The sequence below is a fragment of the Hydra viridissima genome, unplaced genomic scaffold, assembly GCF_058129835.1.
Source record: "Hydra viridissima isolate aposymbiotic clone 2 unplaced genomic scaffold, HvirCarnegie_v1 scaffold_13, whole genome shotgun sequence".
NCBI classification, from domain to species: Eukaryota; Metazoa; Cnidaria; class Hydrozoa; order Anthoathecata; family Hydridae; genus Hydra; species Hydra viridissima.
In genome coordinates this window covers 2,734,253-2,748,978 of record NW_028324312.1, presented here as the reverse complement: position 1 = coordinate 2,748,978, position 14,726 = coordinate 2,734,253, and the positions used below count along the sequence as shown (strand labels likewise).

Genomic DNA, 14,726 nt, shown 5'->3' with positions numbered 1-14,726 from the left:
TTGTTGAAAAAATCCTGGTTTCCCGCCTTAGTTCACTTGAGTAGTAAATATGTTAAAGAAAATATCGCCCTCAAAATACCCTCATTTCTACTCTTTCAAACTACGTCAATTATCGCGCATTTGTAGAGCACCTTAAAGATTCCTTTTTTGGCTCTGAGTGAATAGCCCTTATGTTTGTCCTTGGTAAGCGCTTCTATAATAGAAGTTCTATTAAAAAACGATTTTTCTAATTTTATGTGAACACGGCCGCAATACAGTTTTTCCGGACGTACCTGAAATTTTACTTTAAGCAAATATTTCCTCTATAACAATGTATGTGCATTCTATATTTAAGGTTAAAAACCAAACATTTCAGTTGGATTATTTATATAATTTCGGTTTCTGATGGGATCAAATCCCATTGAAGAAAAATCTGATTTTAAAAATATTGATAATATAGATAAAAGAAATGAGGATTTAGTTTGTAATAGTGGTAAAGAAAATTACGTTGAAAGAATGTCAAAAAATTCTTCACTATATGAACATGAATCAAATCGCCAATTATTGGATTTTAATTCAGAAATTGTCTCAGAAGAGCATCATGGAAAAGAAATTTCTGATAATTTTTCCAACAGTGATATTAATGAAGTGATGAACTCAGGAGATCTAGGACTACCTGACCACATTAAGTTAATCGAGAAAAAAAGAGCTGTAATCAAATCAGATTCTAAGTTTTCAAAATTAATTGAAAAAGTATCATCTGGTTTGAAGAAAGAAAAAGTAAAAAAAAACTCTTTTAACTCATCCACATCTGATGGAAATGGTAGCAGAAGTAGTACTATACAAACCTTGCCAACAGATAATGCTGATTCTATATCTAGTATTACTAAATGGTGGCAAAAATATGCTGAAACACGCAAACAAAAGCGAAAAAAAGCAGCACAAGCTGAAGAAAATAAAATGCGTTACAAGTTGCAATATCATTTTATGACACCATTTCAAAAGTATAAGCTGGGCAGAAAGCCTTGGAAACTAGGAGTTCAAATTTTAAAAATCATGATGGTAACTGCACAGGTAAAAGTATAATATGTTTTATATGAATACTGATTTCTTGCATTTTAGTAGATATCTTTTTCTTACCAAGTAATTTCAATTGAAGTCTATCTTTTAAACTGATATTTTTCAAATAAAATCAAAATATAGTTATAGGTATGCAATGTAGGTATGATATTAGAAATATAAATTTGAATTGGTTTCTTAACAAAAACATAATATGTGAATTACCACCATATATTAGGTTTGTAATTGATTTGGAGATTACAGGGCTTATTTTATTTCATAGTATTATACTTGTCTTGTGTGTTGTGTGACTTATTCTGTTAACGTATAACTTAACAAATTAAAAACAATAAGAGTACAATTTAAAAAACTGAATATTTTTTTACATTAAATTTCCTGTAATTGTTTTAAATAAATGTAATTAGTTGTTGTAATGAAATGTAAGTATTAAGAGTTTAAATATATTATTATTCTTATTGTTATTATTATTATTATTATTATTATTATTATTATTATTATTATTATTATTATTATTATTATTATTATTGTTATTATTATTATTGTTATTATTATTATTATTGTTATTATTATTATTATTATTATTATTATTATTATTATTATTATTATTATTATTATTATTATTATTATTGTTATTATTATTATTTTGTTATTATTATAAATAGTTGTTAAATTCATTTCTCCCTTTTTCTTTTTCTGCTCTCATCTTATATAAAAGCTATTGGTTAAACATAGTTTTTTCATAATAACAAATCATGTCTATGCATAATTCTTAATGCAAATGACTAATTTATTTATAAGAACCACAAAAAAAAAACAACGAAATTCTGCTATAAAGAACCATTATGAAAAAAATAAAATTAAGTTAAGAGGTGTTATAGTTTTTGGGTGATGATTTTTTTAATGTTTACCAGAATTCTAGATCTAAGGCTATATTTACAATCCTCGCTTGAATAGTTTCCTGAAGTTAAAGTCATTTTTAAAATTCCTTATGAAATAACTATCAGCTCTAAATCAAGAAGGTTCTCTAAACCAAAAAGGTTTATCTAAATTGTCTTACTATTAGTTCAATTTTCATTTGCTAAATTATGTAATACATGTTTTTATATTAACTAATATTTTTAGCATGATTTTTTATTATTATTAAGGTTATTCTATTTGGTACAGATCGTTTTGCATCAGTTGCTTTTATGAAAAATACAAAAAGTGCATTTGAAAATCTTTTTATCCAATCATTTGATGGCTCAACACCATTTTCCTACTTTGATAGAGCTACAGTTGTTGATGCAATTAGATTTACCAACATGACAGTAAGTTACATTTAAAAAGTGCATTGCCACTGTCATCTTATAATTATAGTTTTGATTTTGAAATAACTTTCATGTAAGTTGTAAATAAATGTTGTATTAAATATTATTTATCAATAAGTTTTGTATTATATATTAGTATTACAACTTGGAGAATATATCTATTGGTAAGTTTTGGTATCCAGGCTTTGTGCTCACTGATCCACCTCCTATATCAATTTGTTTGCAACGTTATATAAATAAAGTGGGTAACAAAAGTCTTGGAATTGATTATGATGCTGCAACATTTACAAGTAAAATATTATGGCTATGTGAAAAAAATTCACTTTCCCTCATAGAATATTTTTGCGTTTATTTATTTCACATATAAGTTTGTATATATTGGCTGATTGATATTGAATTAAAAAAAAAATTTTTTCAATTTCTTTTTTTATGATAAAACCAATACATCAAATGTTTGAAAAGGAATATTTGATATTTATAGGCAGCTCAAATGCATTCAATTTTATTGATTTATAAATCAACTAAATGTTTTTTAATTGTTTGGAAAAGATCTTCCTGAACTATTAATTTATTATAGTTCAAATTCTTCTGTCAGAACACTTTCTACATACTGAAATGACTATAAAACCCTAATTTATGGTTTGAATTTGAGTTCTAGCATCCAACCACAGTCTGGTTCCAGCTGTCTGGAGCACTCAGTTGTGTTACTTGACCACATAGAGTAGAAACTGCTGTTGCTCATCATATCTGGAAAGCACTCTATTGTATTCTTGAAAAAGAGCAACTTATTTATAGTTCAACATGATCATTGAAGCCATTGATTGCTAGAGGATATCAAGAAGTTATTGCAAGCCATCCACATCTTGGAATTGAGCTGGAGGAAAATGGTTGACAGTTGCATCTTCTCCATGAACATGACCATAGGTGCCAAGTTCACGGGTGAAACAGGGGCAGTGGCCCCCCTGGAAATCTATACTGATAATATATTATCACAGATTATCATGAGGGCGAGAGTATCTATTCGCCCCTGTAATAATCCGTGATTTTATATTATTAGTGTAAATTTCTGGGGGGGCCACTGCCCCTGTTGCCCCCGTGAACTCGGCGCCTATGAACATGACTGACTTTTTGGAAATAAATGGTTTTCTGAATTCTTCTTAAATACCACAGATAGTTACAAAGCTTTTTGAAAGCTGCTTTGATAATCACTGGGTCAATTGTTGAATAGGCAATTCATGTAAAGCACTGTCATCCACTTTTTGAGGTAAACATGGACAGTGAATGCACTCATGTTACACAGACCTTTCTGTATGACATGAGTGTATTGATAGAACTAGGAAAAGAACATCCACATTTTTAATGTGTTGATGACTTTAGACACTCATTTTGTATAGTTTATTGGTCCAAATGTACTCTTCTACAATAGGTTTCTCCCAAATAAGATCACGATATATATTTAAAAATGTTCCATGTTGTAAAAATGTTCAATGTTTGGTGGGTCTGCCCCATGGATAATCTGAAGTTGTTAAAGTAGTTGCACAGTTAACTGCCTGTTCTGTTATTGGCAGCCTAGTGATGGAATATAGGATACAGACTATATAGCTAATATAAATAATTAATAAATGATAAATTACTTATTAAAGCAGTTACAAAAAACAAATATGTGACACTAATTAACAGAGCACTAAAAAAAAGAGCTTTTTGCTAGAGAATATTCAGAGATATAATAATCAGGATGTAAAAATGGTGTTTGCAGTTTAAACTGTTTTAATAAAGTATGCATAAAATTCTATTAATAAATCAGAATCAAACTTAATATAGTAACTTACTAAGAAGTTAATATAGTAACAGCTAATTATAAGCAAAAAAAATTTCATGACAATTTATGAATTTTTATCAAGATAGTATTGGCATCTGGTGGATATTATTATTATAAAGATGATTACATTTGTAATGATAATATTTGAATAATAATGATAATAATGATGATGATAATAATGATGATCATAATAATAATAATAAATGTTATATGTTGTTTTTTTTTGTATAATAATATATTTACTTATAAAAGATGTTTGTCTCATTGTAAAAAAGAAATATGAAGCGATGATGGTATTAGAATCCTACAGGAACCTTCATCAACAGTATAATGATACTATAAAATTTGTCAAAGCAGTAAAATCCACATAAAATATTTTTATAAGATGGCTGCCTGTCACATGTGGTGATATAATATGAGAAAAAGTGCAAACTATAGTACCTACAGTTAATATTAAACATCTCAAAAGTCTAATTTCTATTTTTTTTTTTTTCTTAATTTATTGAAAATTACGATATAGTTGCCTATTTAAATGATTTGCTTTTACTTTATTGTGTTATGGTAACATTTTGATATCATCGAGCTACCTCTAAATTTTGTTCGAATAAAACCATAAACTTGTTTAGTGGTTAATACATAAAAATCATACTTTAAAACTTCAAAGATAAGTGTCACCCTATTACAGTACAAAATAAAAATTAGTATTAATACAGTATTAAAAATACTGCAAATTTAAATTTAGTTCATTAAAATGAATTTTAAAACTGTATTTATGCTAATTTTTATTTTTTTGAAACAGTAATAGAGTGATTTTTTAAAAGCTGCTGTAGTTTTTACAAATTATGTTCAAGTTGTGTTAGCTGATTCTTTTTGTACAGATTTATATAGATAATACATAAACCTATTCCATTAAAAGGAACTGCTACCTTCCAACTATGATATAACTAAGATTCCCAACTGGCTTCTTCCAACTATGATATAACCAACCAACTATAACTATTATTTTCATATTTAAATTTTATAACATGAACTTCTGGATGAAATTCTGGATGATGTTAAATGTCACTTGTCGTGTTAATTTTTTTTAGAGTATTTCCAATGTCATTCTCAAAATTATTAACCTACTTGCTACTTCTTTGTTGCTGATCTTGGGCTATCTTTCATACCTATTTGCCTCTTTAATTCTTAGCTTTTAACTCATTTTTATGTATCTTGACTTTCTGATCTCAAAATCTCCATAAAAAAGTTACCAATCAAAATTTCCAAATCATCAATGAGTAATGGTTGAGTTTGCCAAAGAGCATCATGATCAATAATTGCTCCATATTCATTTATTGACCATGATGCTCTTTGGCCAACTTCCTGATTGTTGAACTTTTGTCTTCTTCCACAGCTACCAAAGTACCTGTTCATCAAAATTTGATGGTTGACCTCTCCCTTCTTCATCTGTAAGGTTTGGATTGCCCAATTTGAGCTGCGGCAAAAGATTAACCAGCTGAAGCTATCTTTTAAACTGGTTTTAGCTGATTAGTCCTTTGTTAAAAAATTTGTTGAGATCATGAAATGACTAGGATGCATTCCAATCTTTCTCAAAAAAAGTAAGGAATTTGGCAAACATAGATATGATTTTCAAAAGAGATTTTCTCTATTTGAGAAGATAAGAGTATTATTGTGAAAAAAAGAATTATGCACCAACCCAATACATAAAAGTTTTAGAATTTTAATGTAAAATTCTGGTTTGATGTAAAGTAATATTTAAATTTGTTTTTTTAGTTTGTGAGAGTTCGTTGTCTGATAGGTTTTTGGACAATATAGTGAATCAGAAAAGTTTCTTTGACAGGTAACCATTTTTTTATAAAGCATTTCTGCAAATGCTTTATAAAGAAACATAAAATAAGAAATTTATTTTATTTGTTTATTTTATTAGTTATTTATTTGCTTTAATTATTGCAAGTTATTGTATAAGCATTTCAATGTTTTAAAGTTTGAAAAACTATAAGAAATAAAAGTTTATATTTTTTTTTAATACTTGAATTCATAATGATACTTGTAACAAAAATATTGAAGTAGTAATATTTATCTGTCTTGTGTCATTCTGATATAAAAGCTAATTGCAACTAAATTTACAAAAATATATTTACATCACCAAATGCAAACAATGTTAAATATTTTTTTGTGGTAATAATATAGGACTTAGTAAGGCACTGCTCCAGCCTCATTTGGTATTATAGAATCCGTAATCAGCCTGCAATTATTAGAATAAAACAGCAAAAAAAATAGTTCAACCTAACAACACAAGTTTAAACTATTTTTAAAAACTATTTTTTATTTACTTATTCTACACAATAAAAATAAAATTTTCTGCTTAACATGAGAATGTATATGAAACAAATAAAACGGTGAAATATGTTAAATGCGTAAAGACATAACAACATTTGGCTATAATAAAGCATTCAATTTAAAGTAAGATCATGATGCAGCATGATCATGAGTCTTTCTCAGATCTATATGTTTTTATATAGAAAACATGTAATACATATACAAAGAAAACATATATATACATATACATAGAAAACATATATATAAATATACATAGAATACATATAGATCTGAGAAAGTCTTGTCTTATATAGGCTCCACAATATCACCTATATCAGCTCTAAAAAGAATTTCTTTAACTTTCTTTTTTTTTCTAAATTAAGTTATATTAAAAGGTGATAGTAAAGTATTCAATTTAATTAAATTAGGTTAAAAATTTAGGGAAATTTTTGAATGATAAGAATCATATATAATAAATAAATTTATTTTAGTTGCATTTTTTAACTTATAAAAATTTTTTTTAACTGTACTCAAAGTAATTTTTCATTATTTTTATGCCTTAATGCATTGAATGAATCAGCAGAATATATATACATTATTTATACATAAGTTCATTAATTTTAACACTTAAATTTTTTTAACCATAAAACAGTTACATCTGTTTAATATAAAATAACGTTACAAGAACTTTTAAAGGTGCTAAAATCATTTTTAATATATCTTTATAATTCTTATTGTTGTTAATTATAATTGTTATTATTATTATTTTTGAACCATTGAAGATTTATTTTGTTATCAAAAATTTTTAGTGTGGTTTCTATTCAACTGAAGTTTGATTTGAGTGTGGTCTTCTTGAATGGTTTAAAGCTACGGCATCTTCCAGAATGTTTGCAAATGCAAAATACTGTATTTATATTTTTTTTTTGTCAGTTTAATTTAATAAAATTTTGATTTCTTATTTTGATGTGTAATATTTTTTTTAATTTTGTAACTTATTTACACACCATCTTTTTGTTTATTTACCCATTTAAGTGCCAGCCATTTTTAAACTTAAAGCCTAAACAAGCTAAATTGTTTTTCATTATATTTTGTTTGCAATCACATGTATGAGCCCACATATTATTGTTTCAAGTTAGCATACAACTAAAAAAAAGTCCCAGTCTAGTAAAATTAAAGTTTATCTCATGATTCATTTAACTTAATCTCCTAATATATTTCATTTACTGTTACAAGGGTAAAACATTGTCAGTAAACATTAGGCAGAAGTTCTTTACAGGACATTAAACAATTAAAGAAGCTTTTTGGATTTTTTTTACTTTTATTTTTTTTTTAATTTCGTTTATTCTTTCTTTTAGAAAGAAGTTTAAATAAAATTTGTTTCAAAAAGTATTTACAAAATTTACATATTTACAAAATTTACCTCTTTGTATTTTCTTTCTTGAAGGTGTTCTTCATTTTTATTTTTCTTAATGAAGTGTTAATTCATAGTGTGAATCCAACTTTTTGCACCAATCAATCATTACAGGTTATCTTAACAGCTCCTGAACCACCATTTTATGTAAAAAAGTCTTTAATGATTTGAATAGATTTAATCAACATTTTAGGTGATAATATTTCAAATATGCATATAACCCTTGAGCCTCCACTGCACAAGGATTTAACCTGGGTAATTCTGGGCTTATCTTACCTAGAACCATTATAAAAGCATTCTTACTTTAGTTTTTCAACTTATCTTTAGATTTCTATTGATAATTCAAACCATGATGGGCAGTTGCGTGTTGCCCTTCAGATGACAGAAGACATCAAAAATTGTCCTGAGAAATTTCTACTATTAGGTATTTTACTAAGTATTTAGTTTGCTAAAAGGGAGGGAAGAGGAGGGAGGGAGAGAAGAAAAACTTAAAAATCTTAAAGTATCATTCAAATAATTTGAAGAGGTTTCAACTTGTAAGTACAAATAAAAAGCTGGTCTGATGTTTTTAAATTTATTTTTAAACTATATTTACAAGATCCTAAATTTGGCTTAACAAAAAGTATTGTGTTTTTATTTAATGTTTATTTGTATTTTCCCCCTTATAAATCCCCCTTGAATTAGTTGTTAAACAGAAAAGGTTTAATGTTTGTATAACTTTTTTTTTATTAGGGGAAGACAATACAGTCATTCAAGATCTTCTGATCACTTTTGACATTTTGGTCATATTGATTTGCAGCTTGTCAAGTTTGCTCTGTGTTCGTTCTCTTGCCAAATCTATCATGTTGGCTGAAGTGTGTTTTACATATTTATCTTTATTAAAGCTCTAGTTATAATAGGTCAACTTTAGTGACTGGTAAACAATTTTCTTCAGGCTGCACAAAAATATTTTTCTGACTACAAAGGTGAAGAACTCACCAGATGGGACCTACTTGAGCTTATCAACAAGTGGTTTGCAGTTATTGTGATTAGTGATTTGCTTTCTATCATTGGCTCTATCTACAAAATCCGTGTTGATGAAAGAGTATGTGAAAAGTATTTCTTTTTTTACAATAGTTAATAAAAAATAATATTTGTAATGTTGTAATGATAACTTTTATCTAAATTTTTAATGATGTTGTCTACATTTTGGTACCGCTTTTTATTCTTTTCAAACTTGCAAATATTTTTGGTATATCAATATTACTTATCTAGAACGTTCTGTTTTAGTGTTAGTTTGATAAAGTAAATAAATTTAAATAAAAATATTTTCTTAAAACTTGAAATTTATTACAAATTGTAAAATCTCTTTTTATTTTTTAACCTACACTCGATTCATGTAGTTAAATAGTGCATAAGTTTGAATTAGTTTTGTTTTTTGATATGCAAGTATTTATGCTTAAGTGTGATTTTAGGATATTCAGTTTTACAATATTTGCAGTGTGCTGCTAGGACTTGGAGTGGTGCTTGTTTGGACTGGCATGCTTCGCTTTTTTACTTACTTGAAAACTTTTAATGTAAGTCCTTCCTGTCATTTTAAAACCTTCGAGCTGTTTTAAAATTTGTGGTCTAAAAGTTTTTCATAGCAATAATGAATTTTACAATCCTTGCTCCAAAATTAAAACCAAAATCAATGCAAGAAAAGAAACTTTTTTCCAAATAATAATAAATTTAGTTATTAAATTCACCACTACTAAGGCAATCATTCTTTAGATTTTATTGATTGCTCTGCGATATGCAGCACCAAATCTGATGCGATTTATGTTTTGTGCTATGTTTATCTTTACCGGTTTTACTTTGTGCGGATGGATTGTCCTGGGGCCTTATCATCTCAAGGTATGATTTGTGGTATTAAAAAAAACATCTTAAAGGATAAAAATGCGAAGTGGCTACAAATTTGTGCAACACTTTCTTTTAGTTCCAAACCTTCCTATCGACAGCTGAAGGTCTCTTCTCTTTACTTAATGGAGACGATATATTTGCAACATTTGCGACCATGAGTCGCTTGAGCACCTCCATCTGGATTTTCAGTAAAATCTATCTATACGCCTTTGTATCACTGTTCATTTATATTGTGTTGAGTACCTTCATAAGTATAGTTGGGGATACCTATGAAAGACTCAAGGTATTAAATTACATCCCATGATTCGTTGAATTTAAATTATGTTGATATTTTATTTTAAAAAAATGTAAAACTTAAGGTGATCTAAGCGTTTCAAAAAAATTTGATTTTTTGAAACGGCAAGATCACCTTAAGTTTTATATTTTACTTTTATTGTGGAGGACTGGGGAAGAATGCCGCCTACACGTATTGAAGTATTTATAATGGGCCGCACGACTTCAGGGAACAGTAATGAAGGATTTACACCAAGCTGCCCTCGATGGTATGTATTTAGATTTCTATGCTTAATGTTGTTTAATGAAAATTTTCTTGTGGAGATTCTGTTATTCATTTTTGCCTTATTAACATAAACGTCTTTGTAGTATACGAGAATATAACCTCAGAGGGGGCACAAATCTAACTAAAGTAAACATCGAAGGTTTATCTTCAAGTCGATTGTCTATTGTATCAGCATCCCTGGAATGATAATTTCTAATATTCTTTAAAAGATAATAATGGCCCTAAATGAACGAAGTAATATTTTAACGTGTTTGTTTCTTGTGGATTTTTTCTCTTTTTTTTTTTTTTTAACTTTTATGCCTTGAATATTTACTTTAGGATTTTTTTTTTAAGGAAATAAACGTAAACTTTTAACAAACCTTTTCTGTTTTGAAAAAAGGTTGATAATATTTCGCTCTGTTTTTTACGAGCATTGTAAATTGATATTGTAGTTTTTCTAATTTCAAAACCAAGTTTTCTGTAGCAGTTTGTTAATATATTGTTACGAATGTCTTTACATATAGAATTTTGGATAACAAAAGTATTTTTGCAAACCTTTGCTTTGATTTTATATAAATATCTGTGAAATAAATAAAGTGAAATAAAGTGATCTGTGTAATAGATAATGTCAAAATAAAAGATGATTTAATTTATAAACACAATATAATTGATAATATCGAATATATATATATATATATATATATATATATATATATATATATATATATATATATATATATATATAAATATATATATATATATATATATATATATATATATATATATATATATATATATATATATATATATATATATATATATAAAATTGATAAATATCTTAACCCTTTCCTGCCGGGGTAGTGATTTCTGACGAATTTCCGCTTTTTAACTTTATTATCATAATAAGGTAGGTAAAAGGAAACCTTCAGATTATTTTAAGATTTTTATTGTACCTAGAAGTACTATTTCCAAGACCTAGACTTAAAAGTACCGTCAGGAACTTTGTGTTATTACAATGTTAGGAACTATGAGATCCAATACTAAATAAACAAATATCTATTTAATTTTATATATATATATATATATATATATATATATATATATATATATATATATATATATATATATATATATATATAATTAAATAGATAGGTTTTTAATTACAAATTGACCTCGTGGTATTCAGCAAAACAATTTTTCTTTTCATTTACACACAAAAGCACTTTGCAATGAGAACATATACTATGAGGTTTCGACTGAATCTTTTTCAAACTACAAACCTCACACCTTCCCCTATTTTCTACGAAAGTAGGCCAATGGATGCCTCTATTACCCAAGCGAACGTCTTTTATAATGGTATACCCAGATTTGCGTCTTTTGGAAGGGCCACCTTTCTCAGTATTATCAGTAGAAGTCTTTCTTTTCTGACTAGCATCTTTCATTGTTTTCAAGCCTTGAGTAACCTGTATCTACGCCGCCCATATAGCTATTATAATCTTTGACAGCTACAGGACATGTAATGGCAGACTTGTTGCCGTTTCATTACCATGAAAGTTAAATACTAAATGAACCACTTTTTTATCCTTCCATTTCCAATATCCAATGTCTAAATTTGAAAATCGATGATCACTGTCGCCCCTTTTCATTTGAGAATCAGCGAGCATATTTCCAGCTAGTCCTTTTCTATTACTTCGGATAGTTCCACATGCGTAGGTGTTCTCAGTTTTCAGTTTCTCAAGCAAATCAACAGACGAGAAAAAATTATCAAATTAAACTATCTTCCCTTTACTCCAATCTTGTTCCGTCAACTCCAATACTTCTTTCTCTCCCAAGCCATAGCCGGTAAACTTTGAGTTCAGTTCTTCGTCCTTTCCTTGGTAAATTTGAAACTTCTTTATATAGCCTCTCTAGTCAGCAAGACACCACAACTTGTATCCCCTTTTTTATTGGCTTTATAGGAAGATATTGTTTTAAGACAGACCTACCTTTAAATTTAATCATAGATTCATCTACACTCAGTTCGCGAGTACCATTATAAACCTCTTGAAGTTTTTTATTGAGTGCATCAATCATAAATCTAATTTTGTACAACTTATCTTTGCAGTCTCTAGGCATTTGGGAGTTATCATTGCAATGCAGATGAGATAAAATAATAGAAAATCTGTCTCTTGGTATTGTTTTGCAAAGAAGTGCATTGTTGAGATCAGGTGCCAAAGAATAATGGTCTCTCCACACCGGACGAGTAATTTAATCCATAAAAAATTCATACTTATAAATGTTAGAAGTTCCTCCTTTTTTAGGTTTAATACTTTGTCTTTCTAAGTAGCATAAAGGTTGCTTTGGTACACAATATTATCAATAATATCTCCAATCAATACTAAAAATATATCAGTCGGGGTGCTACAGTGAGCAAAATAGTCTTCTTTTACTTCAGTATTTAGAATGTATTCCGGTAAAAATCAGTCTGAACACTAGATCCAGGTATTGGTGATGGTGGTGCCTGATTTACAGGGCACTCCAGTTCATCATGTTTTGAAGGCGACAATGGCGGATCTTCAGTTAAAATATTTTCTAGAGCTCTTTCAAAAACCTCATCCAAGCCTCTTGGTGAGGGTAGCTGAATATTTTCCACTTCATCATCGGACACACCTGCATCAGATTATTCGTCACAGTCCGGAATCTCTTCTAATAGCAGGGTTTCAATTAGAGCAGTATTGTTGGTAATATCTAAGGGTCTGCGTCTCGTTACTTTTTTAAATCGAGACGAGACGATCCTAAAAGCTTTGTCCCGATTAGCGATAAATATCGAGACAATTTTCAATTTTCACTCGAAATCCGGGACGATACCGAGACGGACGAGATGTCCCGGACAAAATAGGAGCTTCACAATTTCCCGGAATTTACATCTTTTTAACGGGACATAACGAGACATAACGAGACATAACGAGACATACTAGTTAATCCTTAATGTGAAATTTAGTATTCTGCTGGGGGGCTCGGCCATTACAATTGTTTTGGTTACTTTATCGTAATTAAACTATTTACCCAGACTTAACAAGACAAATAAAAATTGAAATGAAAATTTGCATGTGTTTCATTAATTTTATTTGTGATTATTGTACTGTAATGCACATTAACTAAATTTTATTGACAATAAAAAAATGTTTGTAATTAGAAACTTTGTCAAACAATTCATTTACTTGTGTCACTAATTGAAGGTGCATCAGTAGGAGCTTTGGATGGTCCAGCAAAAGGAGCTAGGGCAGAACTCCTTGAACTGGTGATTAGTGGTGTAATACCTGGTACATGAGATGTTGTAGCAGTAGAGATTCTAGAGGAGGCCGTACTTGCTCGTGACATCGGCTGACTTGGCAGCCTTGGATTAAGCTGAATCTCAACCACATCATCTGATTCAACAACGTTGGCTTGATCACTCTCTTGAGACAACAAATCTGGAAGGAAATTTACAAAATTTTTTTAAACTGAGCAAAATTTCAGTTTAAAAAAAAAAAGGTTTAAAGCTAAAACAAAAAACTTAGAAGCAATAAATGGAAGTGGCAAAATTTAAGATTCAGCCAAAAGAGGTAAAGTCATTTCATGTTTTTTCCAAAATCCAAGAACATTTTCCTGGGCCTCTTTTATTGGCCAGGGATGCATATTCTTGTAGACATCCCATTCCTTGGTAATGTTGGACTTGTCCGATATTGCTGTGGGTTGAGAATGAAATTCAATCACGTCTTGAGCCAACGAATCTGTTTCCTCCTCCAAGTTTGCAGTGGCCGTTGGTTGATCCATAATTTTGTTGAGCCATTCATGATGATTGGTGTGGTTTTCAACCAAGTACTTGTAGGTTTTATCATAGGTTCCAAATTTTTTGGATGCCACACCCTTGTAGTAAGGATTAAGGAGATGACCTACACCAAGAAACATGGTATGAGCGCCAGCATTGGGAAACCTTTTATCAAGCTTGACTGAAAAAGTTCTCAAAAAAGATTTGCTTGTGTCTGACAAATCATCCTTGACCAATTCAACCCTGTTGATGTGGTCCTGCAAATTGTGGAGACCACCAACAACGATGTGTAGAGTTGGCTTTTTATCTGCACTAAGTCTCTCAGATGTCTTTGCCAACAGTTTGAGAGTAGGCAACAGTTCTCAAAGATTTTAAACTCCAATTCAGAGGGCACAAGAGATGCAACATCTGCTGGGTCAATACCTGGCCTTGCTTTTATTGCCAAAAGAGGTTCTTTCATGTCAAAGACACTCTGCACACACATGTATGTAGAATTCCAGCGAGTATTGTTGGCAGAGATGAACTTTTTGTAGACCAACTCTGTAACATTTTCTTTTGTATCGGTTTCCATGGCAAGACGAATGTCCCTGTTCATAGCTGCA

The 14,726-nt window shown here is 29.2% G+C and overlaps 1 protein-coding gene across 1 annotated transcript; it reads left to right on the top strand.

The window, feature by feature from the left end:
* The first annotated feature begins 229 nt into the window (after nt 1-229).
* Nucleotides 230-10,973, top strand: LOC145194832 (mucolipin-3-like). The gene is made up of 13 exons (XM_090070550.1): nt 230-1,053; nt 2,205-2,366; nt 2,503-2,656; nt 5,959-6,025; nt 7,314-7,410; nt 8,243-8,339; nt 8,648-8,769; nt 8,850-8,999; nt 9,370-9,471; nt 9,668-9,790; nt 9,873-10,079; nt 10,238-10,338; nt 10,439-10,973. The coding sequence occupies exons 1-13, from the start codon at nt 385-387 to the stop codon at nt 10,539-10,541; spliced, it is 2,154 nt and encodes a 717-aa protein (XP_089926676.1). The 5' UTR covers nt 230-384; the 3' UTR covers nt 10,542-10,973.
* The last annotated feature ends 3,753 nt before the right edge of the window (nt 10,974-14,726 follow it).